Source organism: Tamandua tetradactyla, chromosome 6 (assembly GCF_023851605.1).
Source record: "Tamandua tetradactyla isolate mTamTet1 chromosome 6, mTamTet1.pri, whole genome shotgun sequence".
Lineage (NCBI taxonomy): Eukaryota > Metazoa > Chordata > Mammalia > Pilosa > Myrmecophagidae > Tamandua > Tamandua tetradactyla.
Genome location: NC_135332.1, coordinates 30,209,223 through 30,227,467, shown reverse-complemented (window position 1 = coordinate 30,227,467; position 18,245 = coordinate 30,209,223). Strand labels below are relative to the sequence as shown.

Here is an 18,245-nt window from a genome sequence, read left to right as displayed (position 1 = left end):
CCAGGAAAATGGATAGAGAAAGCCTGGTAAAATCATGCAATGTAATACTAGTGAACAGAGACAATGAATAAACCTGAGCAACATGTATCAACTGGGATGACTCTCACACCTAGTAACAGAAGAATATATATACTATGTATATATCTGTATTTAAAAATACAGCAAAACTAAACAATATCTTGTGTAGGGATATATTCAGAAGAGTAAAACTTGAAAGGAAAACAAGAGAATGATAAACCCAGAATTCCAGAATGTGATTAATTCCAAAGATTTCAGAGAGGCTTACAAAGCCCTTCAAAAATGTTGGTCTAGCTCATAATCTGGGTGACAGCTACACAGGTGTTTGTTTTACTATTCTTGATGGTGAACACGTAAATTTGTTATTTTTGTTAACTATAAAATACTTATAATAAAAATTAATCAAAATAATAAAAAGCATGTAAAGACACTGCTATCAAGAATATTGGTGCATTTCTCTCTCTCTCTCTCTCATCTTCTCTACTTTCCAAGATTTCAGGCTGAGTCTATTATATATTTATAACAAACTTCTTAATAAGTCAAATAAATATCCAACCATATAAATCATAGAATACCTTTACAAATCAAACAGGGAATAGTTTTGGATTTTCTATTGTTTCTAAGATTTGATACTACCAGAAATTCTCCCTATATTACCGCCAGCCTTGAGGGTTAACTGCAAATTCAAACTGATCAGCCTTTGGCTTGACTTCAGCTAAAGATTTGATTAATTATACACGTATTCATAATAAACTGAGATTGTATGTGCTAAAACTGAGGACCAGCCCGGTAAACAGCCCGTGTGCAAGCACTCGGGTTCCCACGCGTGCAACTTGTCCCGGATCGTGAAGGCACGTTGTTGGAAGCATCCAAGGGTGAAGCCCACTTCTCTCTCAACAGTCTGACAGGGCCCCACTGTGGGATCACATCTTCCCGCACACAGAAGCCACAAGCAAGATCTATGGTCGTTCCTTTCTTTAAGAGAGTGGTCTCCATTATTTTACCCACTGAGCTTTTCCGTTATTGTTTCTCCATGAATTCAGTGTTTTGAAAGGTGTTGCCTATCAAAAAAAATTCTTTTGCTCGAGTAACGACAAATTGCTTGCCTATGTGCAGAGATTCTGCCCTTCTCAAATGGCAAGAAATGACACCAAAGCAAAGGGGCTTGACATGTGAATTTGCCCATTCAGCCTAGCCTGATTTGTGTTAGATGCCGCAACTGGCTGAAAATAGCTCATGGATTCCGCACACCCATCAGATCTTCTTTCCCTCTTAGAGCCCTGGATCTGGGGACCCTAGAGCCAGCTTTCCCATTTCAACACTTTCCCCTGGGGAAGAGTGGAGAAGGAAAGAAGAAAAGACACCAAGAGAAAACATTGTAAAACATGGCAAACACCTCCAAGTGGGCAATCCCATTGTTGTGAGGCTGTGCCAACACCAGGATTCTATCCCAGGTATGCCTGAAGCCCAAGTCCTTGTTCTTGACTTTCAACCTTGAGAATATTTTAAAATCCCAACACATATAGCACAACTTATTTCTGACAAAGGTGCAAAGGCAACTCAATGGAGAAAGGAGAGTCTTTTCAACACATGGAGCTGGAATAATTGATTTTCATGTGCAAAAGAAACCTTCCATCCATGCTTAGCCCCTCAAAAGAAATTAACTCAAAATGGACCATATACTTAAATATTAACATAAAATGAAAACACTTCTAAGAAAAAACTTTTTTGACCTTGGGTTAAGCAAAGATACCTTAGGTCACAAGTCATAAAAAAGTCAAATTGATAAATTAGAATTCATCAAAATTTTTAAAACTTCTGGTCTTCAAAAGGTACTGTCAAGACAATGAAACGACAAACCACAGACTGGGAGAAAATATTTGCAAATCATGTATCTGATAAAGGACTTGTATTCAGACTATTTAAAAAACACCCAAAATGAATAACAAGAAAACAAATAGCACCCTTTCCCCCCAAAATGGGCAAAAGATTTGAACAGGCACTTCACTAAAGAAGACATACTGCGGCAAATATGCACGTGGAAAGATGTTCAACATCATTAGTCAACACGGAAATGCAAATTTAAATCATTACCATAAGATACAATTACCTATTGAGATACCTATTAGAATGGATCAGATTAAAAGGACTGGCTATACCCAGTGTTGGGAAGACTGTGGAGGAATTGGAATTCTCAAACAGGACTAGCAAGAACATAAAATGTTACAACCACTTTGGAAAACAGATTTGGCAGTTTCTTAAAAAGTTAAACATATCATATTCCTAGGTATTTACCCAAAAAAAATAAGAGCATATGTCCATACAAAAACTTGTCCACAAATGTTCATAGCAGCTTTATTTGTAATAACTCAAAACTGGAAATAACCCAAATGTCCATCAACAGGTGACTAGGTAAGCAAATTGTGATATATTCATATAATTGAAGAATACTCAGTAATAGAAAAGAATATATGTTACTAGAATAAAAAAAATTTAAGCCATAGGACTGTACAACACAAAACCATAATGTAAACTATGGAATACAGTTAATAGTACAATTATAATAATATTCTTTCATGAATTGTAAAAATAGTATCACACTAATACAAGGTATTAACAATGGGGAGAGGGTGCGTGAGAACTTTATTTTCTGACTGGTTTTTCTGTAGACATATAACTACTCTAATAAAAAACATTTATATATTTTTAAAAAATGTACTATTGGTCATGCTACAACATAAATGAATCTCAAGATAAGTATACTGAGCGAGAGAAGCCAAATTAAAAAATTATATATTATATGATTCCATTTATATAACATTCTAGAAAATACTAACTAATCTGTAGTAACAGAAAGCAGATCAATAGTTGGGGGGAGAAAAGGAATATAAAGGGGCTCAAGGAAACTTTTTGGGATGATAGTCATGCTAACTAACTTGCTGGTAGTGATGGTTTCATGGGAGAAAAAAACACGTCAAAGCATCAAATTGTACAGTTAAATGAAATATTTGCTGTTAATTGTACATGAATAATGCTGTTAAAAATTTTCCAATGCCTTCGAGGAAGTGGTGAGTCGAAAGATCACCATTTTCCAAGATCATGCAAAGATTTGTTCAAGCAAGAATCAGCAATGATTGCTCAGTCTCAGGGGGGAACGTCTGATGAGCAACAGGGTATTTGTACGTTCTTAAAGGATCTCCCTGTAGATTACGTATTAGTTATAAGGTGAAAACAGAGATTATACAGTGGAGACATCAGACAAGACCTTGATTGGGCTATCTAAAGTATCATTAATAAGGGGCAGATGGACCCTTGTTTCTCCAGCCCTGATACTCTGTAAAGGACACATCTTCATATTTCTAATACTCTGACCAGGATGCATATCCTGAATCTAATCTGGAGGAAATATAAAACAAGCCCAAATTTGTCTGTATATAACCATAAATAATTGGTCTGTACTCTGTTAAAATGTCAATATCATGAAAGACAAAGAAAGGCTAGCTGAGGAACTGATTAAAGGAGACTAAAGAAACAATGGCCACTGCATTCTTTTCTTAAATGCTGCTGAAATGCAACATACCAGAAATGGAACGACTTTTAAAAAGGTTTACAGTTCTAAGGCTATAAAAATATCCAAATATCCAGGGAAAGTTTCTTTGACTCAGGAAAGGTCGATGGATCTGGAATACATCATTCAGCTGGGAAGGCACAAAGCTGGAGTATACTGGTCCTTTGGCTTCTGGTTTCAAGCAGTTTGGCATTTCCTTTCTGCATCTCCAAATTTCTTTCTCTGTGTTGGCTCTGAGTTCTCTACAAAATGCTTCCCTTTCTAAAGGACTCCAGTAAACTAATCAAGACCCACCTTGAATGGGCACAGTCACATCTCCATCTAATCAAAAAGCCACACCCACAACTGAGTGGATTATATCTCCATGGAAACAATCTAATCAATGGTTTCCACCCTAAACTATAGGTCTGCCCCAAAGATTGGATCAGGATTAAAACATGACTTTTCTCGGGTACATAATAGTTTCAAATCTGCACAGCCACTAAATGTCATGAACTAGATCTAATAATGGAGGGGGGGAAATGCCCAAAAGGACATTTTTGGGGCAATTGGAAAAATGGAATATGTTTAAATTTCTTAAATTTGATAATTGTACATTCTGTGGTTACGTAAGTAAATATACTTGTTCTTAGGAAATATACATAGAGATATTAAGTGGTAAAGGAGAATGATGTTGCAACCTACTCTCAAATGTTTAGAAAATAGGTAGGTAGGTAGACAGATAGGTGATAGAATGATAAATGTGGCAAGATGTTAAAAGTTGATGAATCTAGATAAAGTGTTTATCAGAATCTCTAGATTGTTTTAATATTATTTTTTACAACTTTCCAGTAAGATTGAAATTATTTCAAAATAAAAAATTGTTTAAATCTCCAGACCAATCACCCCAAAATATCTGGGAGCAGCACTGGGGCACTGAGATTTTAAAAAGCTAACCAGGCAGAGCGGGCAGATTTAGCAAATAAAATACAGGACATTCAGTTCCCGGTGTGTGCCCATGCAAAAAAACAACAACAACAACAACAACCACAACCCAGGACATTTGGTTAAATTTGTGTTTTAGATAAACAAGGAGCTTTTTTTTTTAGTATGAGTGTGCAATCTTTGGAACACATTTATACTAAAATATTATTCATTGTTTATCTGAAATTAAAATTTAACTTGGCATTATGTATTTTATCTGGCAACCCTATTCCCAGGTAATTGCAATGTGCAGCTGGGGCTGAGAACCTCTTCTCTTATCAGACTGCTTTCTCAGTTTGACCCATCAACTGGGAAAAGCATAATTTCCCCCAGCTTCCCTGTGATGGGACCATTCTCAGCCTGGTCTCCTGGGTACTGACCCAATCATATTCCTCTAAGTATACTGAACCAGCAAGTACCTTCTTGGAATGCAACTTGAGCTCCTGTTCTCCTATCTGATGACTGAATGCTGCTGGTCTTTGTGGGATATCAGAGAAATTACTGGCTTTATTTGTCCTCAGCATCTAAAATCACCTGAAGCTCCTGTCTGGCAGAGAGCAGGGGTCTGAGAGAAATAGAAATCAAACAGTCAGAATATGAGAGGCGATGCTTAATGATTCTGGCATCTCCTATAATAACAGTGATTGCAAACATTTTCTTAGGGCTGATGACGGTCATGCCTGTCAGGCTCCAGGGTGGTCCCCAGTGATCCCCATTTCCTCATAGTCCTACCTTTCTGTCCTCTCCCACACTGACCAGGGTTGTCTGCATGACCAAAGGCAGACAGCAGATGTGATGGTATGCCACTTCTGAGATTAAGTTTGTTTTGTTTTTTATAGACTTTATTTTTTAGAGAAGTAGTAGGTTTACAAAAAAATGAGTTTTCCCTATTATTAATATTTTTCATTAGGGGGTACAAATGCTATAATTGATGAACCACTATTATTATAATTATATTATTAACTAAATGCCATTGTTTCATTAGGGTTCTCTCTTTGTGTTGTATCAGTCTGTGCTTTTTTTTTTTTAATTTACTTTGATAACATACACACAACATAAAATTTCCCACTTTAACGACTTTCAAGTATATAATTCAGTGGTGTTACATTCACAATGCCGTGCGCCCCGTCCCCATCATCCGTTACCAAAGCTTTTCCATTACCCCAAACAGAAGCTCCATCTCCATTAAGCAGTAATTCCCATTTCCCACCCACCCCCACCCTTGGTACTCTTGTCTTTTCTGTCTCTATGAATTTCCATATTCTAGTTATTTCAAATAAGTGAAATCACACAATTTATCCATTGTGCTGGCTTATTTCATTCAGCGTGATGTCTTCAGCTGACATCAGGTTTTCAAAGCCGTTGGGACTCTCATCTTGGGTGCATGAGCTCCTTCTGCAGGGAGAAGCCTCGTGAAGGGCCCGACAGGGAGGCCCATTTGGCGAGGAGCTGAGGCCGCCACCACCAGTCACCAGCGCGTGATCTCAGAAGTGGCTCCTGGAACCCCAGACAACTCTTCAGAGACTGCAATCCAAACTGAGGACTTGACTATGGCCCCCTGAGGGGCCCTGAGCCAGCGGCACCTGGCTAAGCACTCCCGATCCCTGACCCTCTGAAACTGTGTGAGATAATAAATAGGTATTTTTTTATAGTGGTTTATATGTTTTAATATATCTTCAAGTACATTAAACCTACAAAAATTCATTGTAGCAATAGGATAATAATAAAGGAAGAATTGATTTTCAGATCATTATTATGAAAAAGGTTATACGGTCAAAATAAGGTGCTTTGCAAAAGAATAACTACAATTGTTGCAGGCCAAAACAGTGATCTTAATGGTGAAGTAACTTACTGGTATAAACAAAATTTAACTTGTTTTACTGAGTCCAAACGAAGAAACATTTTCATTAGAGAATCAAATGTGACAGAGAACAAGCTTTGCAACTCTATGCTTAAACTGTTAGTCATGACTGACTTTATGTGCTACTGTTTTTTCCTATATTCCTGCAATAGAGATTATGTTAATATGTATTATTTTAAGCTGCTAAGATTTGGAGTAATTTTACACAGCAAAAGATAACTAATTTATCAACTACTCTTCTAAGTACTTTGCATGATTATCAAATCAACTCTATGAGATAGGAACTATCATGTTGTCCCCCATTTTACAGAAAGGCAAACTGCTTCACAGAAAAGGGCAAGTTGCTCTAAATCACCACCCCCACCCCCACCCCTGGTAAGCATAAGGGGGTCTGTCTCCAAAGCTCTTGCTCCTAATATAAAGTTTCATAGCCTTCCATATCCCAGATGTTGTGCTAAATTGGCCTGGCTTAATTATCTCATCTTCTTTAATTCTCATCATAAAGAGTAAGGCAGGTACATAATCTAGCTCAACCTGTCTGGATAGATCATTTAAACAATCCAAACACAGGGAGCTCAGAATAAGAATGACAGCCTTTAATCCTGTGCAGCTTAATGTAATGCCTGGATACATCCCAGAGCATATTAAGCAGATAATCAAAAAGTATTGACAAAGTCCCTTGAGGCATGGGAGAAAAAGATAGAACTATTAAACTTTACCACCAGTGAAACCCCTGCTACTGTATCAAACATTAGGGACACCCGAATCAATAAGCCCAGCCCTTGATCTTGAGGCTTGCTCTTGTGAAGCCTATGTATGTGGTGGAGAAGCTTAGCCTACCGATAGGCGTGCTTAAGAAGCACATCCAGAGGACCTCTTTTGTTGCTCAGATGTGGCCTTACTCTTTCTGAGCCCAATTCTGCAAGTGAAATCATTGCCCTCTCCCCTAAATGGAACATGACACCCAGGGTTGAAAGTCTCCCTGGCAGCGTGGGAGATAAGTCCCAGGGATGAGTCTGGCTCTGGCACCGTGGGATCAACAATGCCATCCTGACCAAAAAGGGGAAAATAGTATAACAAAGAAGGTATCCGTGGCTGGGAGAGTTCAAAGAGAGTTGAGAGGCTACTCTGGAAGTCATTCTTATGCAAGGGTCAGTTAGACATTGCTACCTACCATACTTGCCAAACCCCAACCAAAACCACTCCTGCCGATCCTAAAGAATACCTCAGATGGTATATAAGATTCTACAAAGGTTCCATGTACCAGGGTAACTTTACAGAAAACTAGAACCTCCAGATGGGCCTCTAGGCCAGATAAGTTCTGAAATGCAGAGGGGCCAGCCTCTCCAGAACATCAACTAGTTCCATCCCCCTATCCCATATTATTGATAGCCTCTTCCAACGTGTAAGGGTTAGACTGGGCATAACCCAAATACCCTTAAAGAGCTAGAGAAAGAGCAAAAGGTGATGGTAGAGTTATACAGAGAAGGTGGGGTTTAACAAATGAGTATGATTGCTGAATCATTATATTGATATTTCTTTTAGTCTCTGGTATCTTAGAGCAGTGAGAAGTAAAAACCTAAAATTATGGAATTGTAACCCATACCAAGCTCTGAAATCTGTTCTACAATTACTTGTTGTGATGTGCTTTGAAATTTATTGTTCATTGCATTTATGTTATTTTTCACAAAAAAAAAAGAAAAAAAAAAGTGAAAGAGTAAGGCAGGTAAGATCATTCCAGAGAATACCACCAGCCAGTGCTAGCAAGATGCATTCAAGTTAACAAGACACTAATCTCATACTTATGGATGAGTTAGACAGAGCAAGTTTTGTTGTCTTACTCCCAATTTAGAGATAGGCAGGCTGAGGATCAGAGTGGTTAAGGGCTTGGCCCAAAGTCAAATAATAACCTCAGGGGTGGAGGAGGATGGAGCTGGGGCTTGAACCCCAGTCTCCTGATCTCCTAATCCCCTATTTCCACTCCACCTGGTGCTCCCTAATCTAATTAATGAGAGGTATAGTTTCTGATGTTGCAAAGGGGCCCTCCACACCATTGCAGGAGAGTGTGTGTATGTGTGTGCATGTTGGGGGTATCCACTGGGGACTCCTCTCTCGGGTCAAACAGCAACTACTAATGGCTGGAACTGTTTTCCTGATAAACAAAAGCAATGAAAGAGCCTTTGATAACAGCAAGACCGACTGGGGTTAGAACTGAGAGGGGATGTCCAAACTGATCCCTTGTAGCAAATGGATAGAAAAAGCTGCAGGTGGTACATCCTTTCTTGAGGACCCTTCTGGAAAGTGTCATTCCTGACCTGATTGGAGCTGGGGGAGGTGTGGGCAAAAAATATTTGGAACCCTGACTGTGTTTGTGATGTGACTGGGAATACTCCTTCTAGAAGTCAGGAGCATGGGCCAGATGACTTAGCAAAGGTTCTTGGGTATCATGTAGCTCTTGTTTCTTCCTCTGCAGGAAATTGGGAAGGAAAATACTACTACTACTCTGTGGAAGAGATATCAGAGAGGGATGTCTGCTTTCTGAATCCGCCAGTGAGCTTGAAGACCAAGTGAGCTTCAAAAGCAGAGTCCAAAATACTAGCAATCCATGAGAGGGAGGTATAAGGGGTATGGTATGGATGAGTTTTTTTTCTTTTTTTCTTTTTCTGAATTGATGCAAACGTTCTAAGAAATGAAGAAATGATCATGGTGAGGAGTATACAACTATGTGATGATATTGTGAGTTATTGGTTATATACCAAGAATGGAATGATCATATGGTAAAAATGTTCGTTTTTGTGTGTTGTTATGTTTTAAAAAAACTTAAAAAAAAAAGCAGAGTCCAAGGTGGAGAGGCTGCAGCCAGAGCTCTGAGTCACCCTGGCTGAGCTGCGGAGCTGCCTGGAATGTCTGCTGTGGCCCCGCGAGCTGCAGCAGGGGCACGGTGGTGGTGAGTCACGTTGAGCTGGAACAGCCAGCAAGCCCCAAGCTTTCCTCAGGATCCATTTCTCATTCCCGGGCCTCTAACTCAGACCCCAGGTGGGGCTGGGAAGCGGGATCCTGGGTTCTTTTGCAAAAGTGCTGCTCAGCAGATCCTCCTCCCCACATCTTATCACTCTGAATACCTGATTTCCAGGCTCCTCAGATGCCCTCCTCACCTCCCAGCCTCACTCCCATCCCCCCACCCATCTCCACACGTTCTCTCCACCCTGCCTGGGCCCTCAGCTTTTGCATCTGGCCTTTGGGCCAGTGGGCCATCCTCCTGCCTCCCCATCCGCTGTGCCTTCTCTGATCCCTCACGTCCCAGAAATTCCTTGCAATGGGACTGGGCTCTGTGCTCTCCAGACCCCCCTCTGCAGCCCACCCAGCACCTGCATAGGACTCGGCACACCATGGTTCTTATCCTGGTGTAGACTGGCATTTCCATTGCCCAGATACTTCCCAAGGCTATCTTTACTGTTCCCCTTGCCTCCCAACATGCCCTGTGCAGGGCCTGTGAGTACTTCACTTCTCTGATCTCCCCTGGCCCTTCCCACATTGCTCCCCCGGTCCTGGGAAGTGGGAGCTCTGAATTTTGCTGCCCTCCCTCGGCCCTCCCTCCCTCCCAGCCATGCCCTGGCCCCTCCCCCACCAGCCCCAGGCCACATTCCTCCCTTGTCTGTCGACAGCAGGGCATGAGGGCTAAAGATCAAAAGGAAACTGAGATGGAGGCTTCAGTGAGATCCCCTCCAAGAGGGGGTGGGATGGGGACTTAAAGCAAAATTGGCCTTTAGAGCATCCCATCCCCAAAACAAACTCACAGAGCACCAGAGGCTCGGTCTACTGGACTCATCTCAGACCCTTCCTTGACTCCAGTTTGGCATCAGATTTACGGGTCTCAGGGAAGTTAGCTCACTTTTCTTGGGTGCCCTCTGCTTCCATGGAGGGAGGGGGAGGGCACTCTGCTGGGTTGGGGGACTAATGGGTTTCACACCTAGCCTTCTGAGCACATTACCCATGTTGTTCAAGTGGAAACAGGGTCATAAGCAGCCCCAATATCACCTTTGGAGATGAAATCTGAATTGAATCTAATCTCTGCCCTTTGGTAGCTGGGAGACGGAATTTGGAGCGCTTACCCAGAGAGAAGTTTTTCTGGATGCTGAGAAGTGGGTGAGTGGGAGGCAGGAGGTTTCTAGGAGGCAGAGGTGAGCTGCCCTCCCAGTCCAGTTACCTCTAATCCCACACAGGCACTTAATTTTATGCTGGATCTGCTCCTAGGCTAGGGAGTTCACCTGGAAAGGAAAATGGCCTTTATGAAGCCCTGGAGCTAAAAGGCAGAGCATGATCTCAGCTGTTTATTATTCAAGGCACCTAGGGACAGTGGAAAAATGGGAGGTTGGGGAAGGGGGCTTCGGGGTCTACCAAAATGCAGTCTGTATCCTGCATCTTCTAAACTGAGAGCCACTGTGGTCAAAGCTGTGTGCTAAGTATTGGGAGAAAGGCCAGGGAGCCCCGCAGGGAGACTCGGTCCTGGAGGGTGGAAGGGCACACAGCCCTTAGACTCAGGAAGCCCCCCAGGAAGATGTGGCCCCTGCCTCACATACCTGCTCTCAGAGGCCCCCAGTCTGATAAACAAAGCACAGCATGACCTCAGGGGCCCCCAGTCTGATGGAGGAAACAGGACCACAGGGTTCCCTCCTACTGGAGAGTAGGGCATTTAAGGAAAGGGCTTGGCTCTTATAAACCTTCCCCAGTAGATCTGTGGCTGCCCTAGCTTTTGAGTTCCCTAGGTGTAATGTCCCCTTCTACCTAGCCCATTGTGCCCCTCAGCAGGACAACAAGTGGAATGTACTTTCTCGGTTTACCCATCTCCCTCCACCCCCTGCCCTCTCATCCTCCAGCCCCTTTCCCCACTCAGCCAGGCTCCTGTGACATGGACATTGCCACAGTGCCAAAGCCATGGGCTACTGACCCCACTCAGAAGTAGTCTTATTGCCTTTAGGTGTCACCCCCACCCCCACCCCCACCCCAGCTAGTGCCCACCCTACCCCAAGCCTGCCCTCTTCACTGCACCCTTTCTAACTGAGGGCCCTAAAAATGAAATGGGAACAGAAAAGTATTGGGCCCTGGGCCCAGAACGGAGAAGCACTTGGGGTACCCTACCCACTGGCAACTTGTTATACCCAAATGTTAATCACCAATTAGCACAGTTCAGGTGGAAAGGGCAACTTTATTATGTGTACAATGGACTTAATGTGGCGGGAGTTGTGGGTTTAATTTCTTGAGATAAGATGCTTTTAGGCTAATCAGCTGGTCTGTGACGCCTGGATATAGAGGAGCAACCGTAGACTTTCTTGAGGCACACTCCCAAAGGCAGGAAGGTGGGAGAAAGAGACCCATTCCCTGTCCTTCTTCTGGAGGAGCCAGAAAGGAAGTCTGGTAAGAGAGAAGATAGGAAAAGGGAGGGATGGGATGACCTGGAGAGGAGGGCAGCCTTGGCAGCCCTGAGATGCTCAGCACCCTTGCATCTCACATTCTCTTTTGCTCTATAGGAAATAAGAAGATAGCTCAGATGGTTTCTTTATAGCCAGGTGGCCAAGGCAGGACGCTAAGGTCTGACGGCACGCAAAGCCCTAGGTCTAGCTTTGGTTTACAGGGCTTGGGAGGAACCTGCCCCACTGTTCGTCTTCTCTACTAAAGACCCACCAATGGAAAAGACCAAGCCTTTATAGAGGGTACAGGTTAGACTTCAAGAAGAACTTCCCCAGGTTGAGGTAGTTAAGCCCAAGAAGGGGGAAAGAGACAGTTCTGTGTGTGGTTTTCATTTAGGGCAAGAGGGCTACAATGATTTAGGTGGCAGCCAATTTGAGAGCAGGAAGGCTAGTGAATGTGAACCTTAAAGGGCTCTAAGGGGAAACCTTGCCAAATTTAACAACCTGCCAGAAACAAAACAACAACCAGATTCCCTCTTGGCCAGGTCCATGTCCCTTCTAGTCACTAAATAATACCCAGTACCACTGCCCTCCCCACAGCGTTGTTCCAGCTTGTTAGAACAGCTCCAAATCCCAGGACTCAGACGCTCCCCAGCTTTCAGAACCCACACAGCTCTGAGATCCCAGCAGCACTTTGCCCCACTAGCTGTTACTTCAGCACCACCCTCCCTGCCTTATTCTGGTCCTTTTCTCTCTTAGCTCAAGAAACAATCTTGGAAGATGGTGGCCATGAAAACTTTCTCTCTGCTGCTGGTGTCCCTGCTCCTGGCAGTGGTGCTAGGAGAGAAGGAAGAAAGTCACTCCAGGTAAAGGTGATGGGAAGGGGCAGGGCAGGGGCAAAGGAGGGATCTGGTAGGGAGTTACTAGGTTTTGGAAACTTTACAAGGGGGAGAAGAAAGAGAAGGATCCCAGGCCAAGAGGAGCTGGGAGTATAAACTATTCAGCAGTTTGAATGCAGAGTGAGGACAGGACTACAGGATATTATGCAGTATTGTTGCAGCAGGAGAGACTGTGGTTGGACATACAGAAGGACTTCCTAGTGTCTCTCTTCCTAGTGAACACTTTAACCATTTGTTTATGCACACATTCAATAGGATTTTTTTTTTTTCATGAGCAGATACTGGGAATCAAACCCGGGTCTCTGGCATGGCAGGCAAGAATTCTAATCCCAGCCTTACTAGGATTTTATAGAGGGCCACCCGAGTGCCAGGCATAAGGATCTATGTGAACTTGGTCCACAAATGCCTCCTGCCCTCAGAGGCCCAAGGGAAGGACAAAGAATGTTGCAAATTGTCACACATTCTGGGAGAAAAGCAGAGAGTATTATGAGTGAATAATTGTGTTGGTCTGATTGTGTTTTCAGGGGCCAAGAGAGACTATCTGAGGAAAGAGATGGGTCCTTGCATAATGCAAAGGCAAACATAAGTGCAGATAAATTTGAGCCATGAGCTGTCAGGGACACGGACGAGGAGGAGAGAGCATCGTGTAGATGCTAAAACATGGGCCTGGGCCTAGACTGTCTGTGGGTAAACCCTGGACCTGCCACTTGCGTTGTGCAGAAAATTCATCTCTTTGCACCTCAGTTTCCTCCTTTATGACACGGGGATAATCAACAGTATAGACCTCCTAAGTGTGTTGTGAGGATTAAATGAAATTAGGTACTGAAGGCTTCAGGGGGCGCCTGACCCACAGTAAGTAAGCTCTATAAGGGGCCTCTGTTATTATTATTATCAAAGTGAACAAAGGACTGAATCAGGAAGGGCCGGGGCAAGAGGGACAAAGGAAGGAACTGAGATTCAGTCCTTTAGGATGAGGGCAAAACTGATTCCTCTTTGCCGGGAGTCCAGAGACACCCCCACAAAAGGTGTAAGAAGATGGGCCCATGAGCTGCAGATAAAGTCCCCAGGGGGCTGATGGACTGGCAACAGGGGGCCCCTCTACTAACTGGTTCTCAAGAAATGGGCTGGTTCATTTTCAAATGCCCACCTCCTGTGGGTGACAATTGTTTATCCCGGCACTGTGATTGTGTGACCTCTCTGTCCCTTCTCTGGCGTCCTGGTTTTCTATCTCTCTGCCCTCCCCGCCACTCAGATCCCACCCTAAGGTCAGCGGCCCCCGATCGCGAGACCCGAGGTACTCCGAGGGAACTTTCATCAGTGACTACAGTATTGCCATGGACAAGATCCGCCAACAAAACTTTGTGAACTGGCTGCTGGCCCAGAAGGGGAAGAAGAATGAGTGAGTCTTTGTGCACACCCCTTCTGTTCCACGTCCCATGTGCACACCCCCTTCTGTTCCACGTTCCCATGTGCACACCCCCTCTGTTCCACGTCCCATGTGCACACCCCCCTCTGTTCCATGTCCCATGTGCACACCCCTTCTGTTCCACGTCCCATGTGCACACCCCCTTCTGTTCCTCGTCCCATGTGCACACCCCCTTCTGTTCCACGTCCCATGTGCACACCCCCTTCTGTTCCACGTTCCCATGTGCACACCCCCTTCTGTTCCTCATCCCATGTGCACACCCCCTTCTGTTCCTCGTCCCATGTGCACACCCCCTTCTGTTCCACGTCCCATGTGCACACCCCCTTCTGTTCCACGTCCCATGTGCACACACCCCTTCTGTTCCACGTTCCCATGTGCACACCCCCTTCTGTTCCTCGTCCCATGTGCACACCCCCTTCTGTTCCACGTCCCATGTGCACACCCCTTCTGTTCCACGTCCCATGTGCACACCCCCTTCTGTTCCACGTCCCATGTGCACACCCCCTTCTGTTCCACGTCCCATGTGCACACCCCCTTCTGTTCCTCGTCCCATGTGCACACCCCCTTCTGTTCCACGTCCCATGTGCACACCCCCTTCTCTTCCACGTCCCATGTGCACACCCCCTCTGTTCCACGTTCCCATGTGCACACCCCCTCTGTTCCACGTTCCATGTGCACACCCCCTCTGTTCCACGTTCCCATGTGCACACCCCCTTCTGTTCCTCGTCCCATGTGCACACCCCCTCTGTTCCACGTTCCCATGTGCACACCCCCTTCTGTTCCACGTCCCATGTGCACACCCCCTTCTGTTCCACGTTTCCATGTGCACACCCCCTCTGTTCCACGTCCCATGTGCACACCCCCTTCTGTTCCACGTCCCATGTGCACACCCCCTTCTGTTCCACGTCCCATGTGCACACCCCCTTCTGTTCCACGTCCCATGTGCACACCCCCTTCTGTTCCTCGTCCCATGTGCACACCCCCTCTGTTCCACGTTCCATGTGCACACCCCCTCTGTTCCACGTTCCCATGTGCACACCCCCTTCTGTTCCACGTCCCATGTGCACACCCCCTTCTGTTCCACGTTTCCATGTGCACACCCCCTCTGTTCCACATTCCCATGTGCACACACCCCTTCTGTTCCACGTTCCCATGTCCCCTGCTCTGCTTTCCTACGTTCAGACCGGTCTGCCATATATGTCCATCAGGCAGTGGGGTACTCAACTCTAGATGGCCCCTTTCATTTAGACGACAGTGGTGAATTGTACAGCATGGCAGCCCTGGCCTGGACCCTGACTCCAGCGGCAGACCAGTCTGGGGGTAGGATTAGGGTGACATTTTCAATCCTTTACTTCTGAAGGGGAAGAGCCGTGGAAAATGTGGGAGTCCACCAAGGATCCCAGGGGGATTGGGGGTGGGAGGGGATGAAGGTGAGAGAGCTGAGCTGCTTCCAACGACTGTTTGATGGTGTCAGCTTCGGACTTTAGAACTAGGAGAAACTGCCCTTGTCTTTCCTCCTCTTGGCCATATCTCTTTCTCTGCCCTCACTGTTTGGTCAGCATGAAAACAAGGTGGGGGGTGAGGGGTAGGTTGAATGGAAAAAGAAGTCCCCTCCTCTCTTAGGGTTGAAGTACCAACAGATTCAAGAGTCGTGGGAATAAAGTCTGGGAGTCTCCCCCAGCCCCACCCACTCTCTAATCTTTATTTTACCAGCTGGAAACACAACATCACTCAAAGGGAGGCCCGGACCTTAGAGCTGGCCAGTCAATCTAACAGGAATGAGGAGGCAAGGGAGAAGCCGAGGTGAGAGGGTCCAGAGGGGAAAGGGAGCAGGGAGGAGCTCCTGGCTTCTGACTCACTCCGGCCTCATTGTTCCCTCTCCCAGACTCCAGAACTAGGCAAGGATGTGGGATGAGCTGCATCTCCTTTCACTCAGAATACAGACAGGGTCTTCCTTGAGCAGACCCTGGAAGTCAGCTGAGCTGAAGGAAAAAGCCCCAGAGGGGTGTGGGATGGTGTCCTGGGAGTGGTTTCTGGGCCAGGATTTCTAAGATGGATGACTTTGTGTGCAGATTAGAGTCACTGGGTCAAGGAAAGGGGCAGCGAAGGAGGGTGTCCAGGAACGGGCCTCCCCACTCCCTGTTTAACAGGCTGTTTGCAGAACTGGGAGAGCCTCCCAAGGACAGTCCCCTGAAATCGGTTACTCCCTCTCTGGGAAAAGCAAAGAATCTGTGTCACAGATTATTCTAGAGAAGGAATGTTCCCAAAGTATTTGCTTGGGTTTTGGGAATGCAACCTAGGGTACTCTTAGAGCTGGGTGGGTAGGATAGCTTACACCAGAATTGTTTGGTTTTCCCTGTATTGAAGCACACAGCTTCTTCAGGCAGGCATTGCTGGCTGCAGCTGCCAGAAAGGTGGCTAGAAATGTGAAAACTCAAATGATTGAGAGGCAGCTGCATTGATTGCCCCCTTGGTGCCCTGGGCCTCAGTATTGACTCTCTGGGTGGGGGCCAGGCTAAGCCAACTTGCCAAAGGCTTTCTCCTTTGCAGCTCTCCACCCAAGAACCCCACCGATGAAGGTTTGCTCAGGGATTTGCTGATTCAGGAGCTGCTGGCCTGGATGGTGGATCAGATGGAGCTCCACAGGCTCAGGTGGGGGGACTTCAGTGGCTTTGGGCGTGTTACAGATTGATTATAGTTTAATCTTCGGGTTCAGACAGAGACTCAGATCTTTGCCCCACACTAGCTGTGTGATCTTGGGCAAATCACTCAACCTCTCTGAACCTCAGTGTTTTTATTCAAGTCAGGGCTATTGAAGCCATCTCAAAGGATTGTTGTGAGGTTTAAATAAAAATGTAAGTAAAGAGCTTAGGGCAACATCTGAAGAGTAATAAGAGCTCAGTAATGGTTAGCAGCTATTATTACTATTTGTACTTCTTTCTCAACTCCCACCCTCCCTTAAGATGCTGTTCTCACCTCCCCGCCTACCTGAGCTAAGCTTCCCATCCTGCTTTTTTGCACCCTTGCCCCATGGCACTTTCCCAGTGATGGGAACCCCTTTAGTTGGAGGCACTTTGCCCTTCTTTGTAGCTGCTGCTGACCTCAATGACCTCTTCAGTCCACCTCACTTGTTAGGAAATCCTTCAATCCATCTACTCCTCTCCCAGCACTTAGGGATGGCTCAATACTACGGAGATACCCCTCTGGGTCTTCCACCTAGAGGATGAGACAGGACACTCATTCAAGACGCAGACACCAAAACACAGTCAGACTTTGATTCTGGGACGCTTGAGAGGGGATGAGGGGAGCAAATCTGGTAAGCTTTTCTGTAAAAGCATTAAGAAAGGAGAGAGGAATGTGACCAGACCAGTGGAGGAGAGGGGAGTATGAGAAAAGCTCCATAGGAAGGTGGGTTATAGCCTCTGTATTTTTCTGAGTTATTTTGATTACTTAAAATTAAAAAGGTAACTTGGAGGTAGGGGGATTACTTTGTTGACTCCAAATCAGTAATGACTCTCCTCTCCACCCCTTCTTCTCCTTTCCCCACTTTCCCCAGGTTTCAGTGAGTAGCCAAACCCAGCTCTGTACTGGACTCTGCCCTTTGCTTCTCAGCTCCCTCCTCAGACCCACCCAAGGCACCCAAGAAAAACCAAGCCAATAAAGTTTAAGCTGAAATCATTTTTTGCATCCATTGTCAAAACTTACTCAAATATCTACTGAGCACTAACAGTATGTGAACAGGGCATGTTTTTCTTGTGTATCCATGTGTGTGTACTCCCCAGTGAAAAGAAGATGTGGCTCTTTCCCTTACTTGTTAATTCACTTATTTATTCTACAAACATTTATTGGCGATCTACCTCAAGTAGGCACTTTGCTAAGGCACTTTGTGTATACAGGAACAAATGAAGCAGACACAATCCTTGTCCTTAAGGAGCTTACATCTTAGTGACAGAGATAGAACAATCACAGAGTCTTAAGTTATGGGGAGAATGATAGAGAAGAAATAGAAGAAGCCTGATTCAGATGGAGTGAGGTGGTCAGGAAGTCTTCTCTGAAAAAATAACACATAATCAGAGTGAGATTTAAAGGATAAGATGGCCAG

General features: G+C 45.0%; 1 protein-coding gene across 1 annotated transcript; it reads left to right on the top strand.

The window, feature by feature from the left end:
* Positions 1-12,578: 12,578 nt before the first annotated feature.
* GIP (gastric inhibitory polypeptide) lies at positions 12,579-17,815 on the top strand. The gene is made up of 5 exons (XM_077163056.1): positions 12,579-12,684; positions 13,970-14,116; positions 15,857-15,946; positions 16,694-16,795; positions 17,700-17,815. The coding sequence occupies exons 1-5, from the start codon at positions 12,599-12,601 to the stop codon at positions 17,707-17,709; spliced, it is 435 nt and encodes a 144-aa protein (XP_077019171.1). The 5' UTR covers positions 12,579-12,598; the 3' UTR covers positions 17,710-17,815.
* The last annotated feature ends 430 nt before the right edge of the window (positions 17,816-18,245 follow it).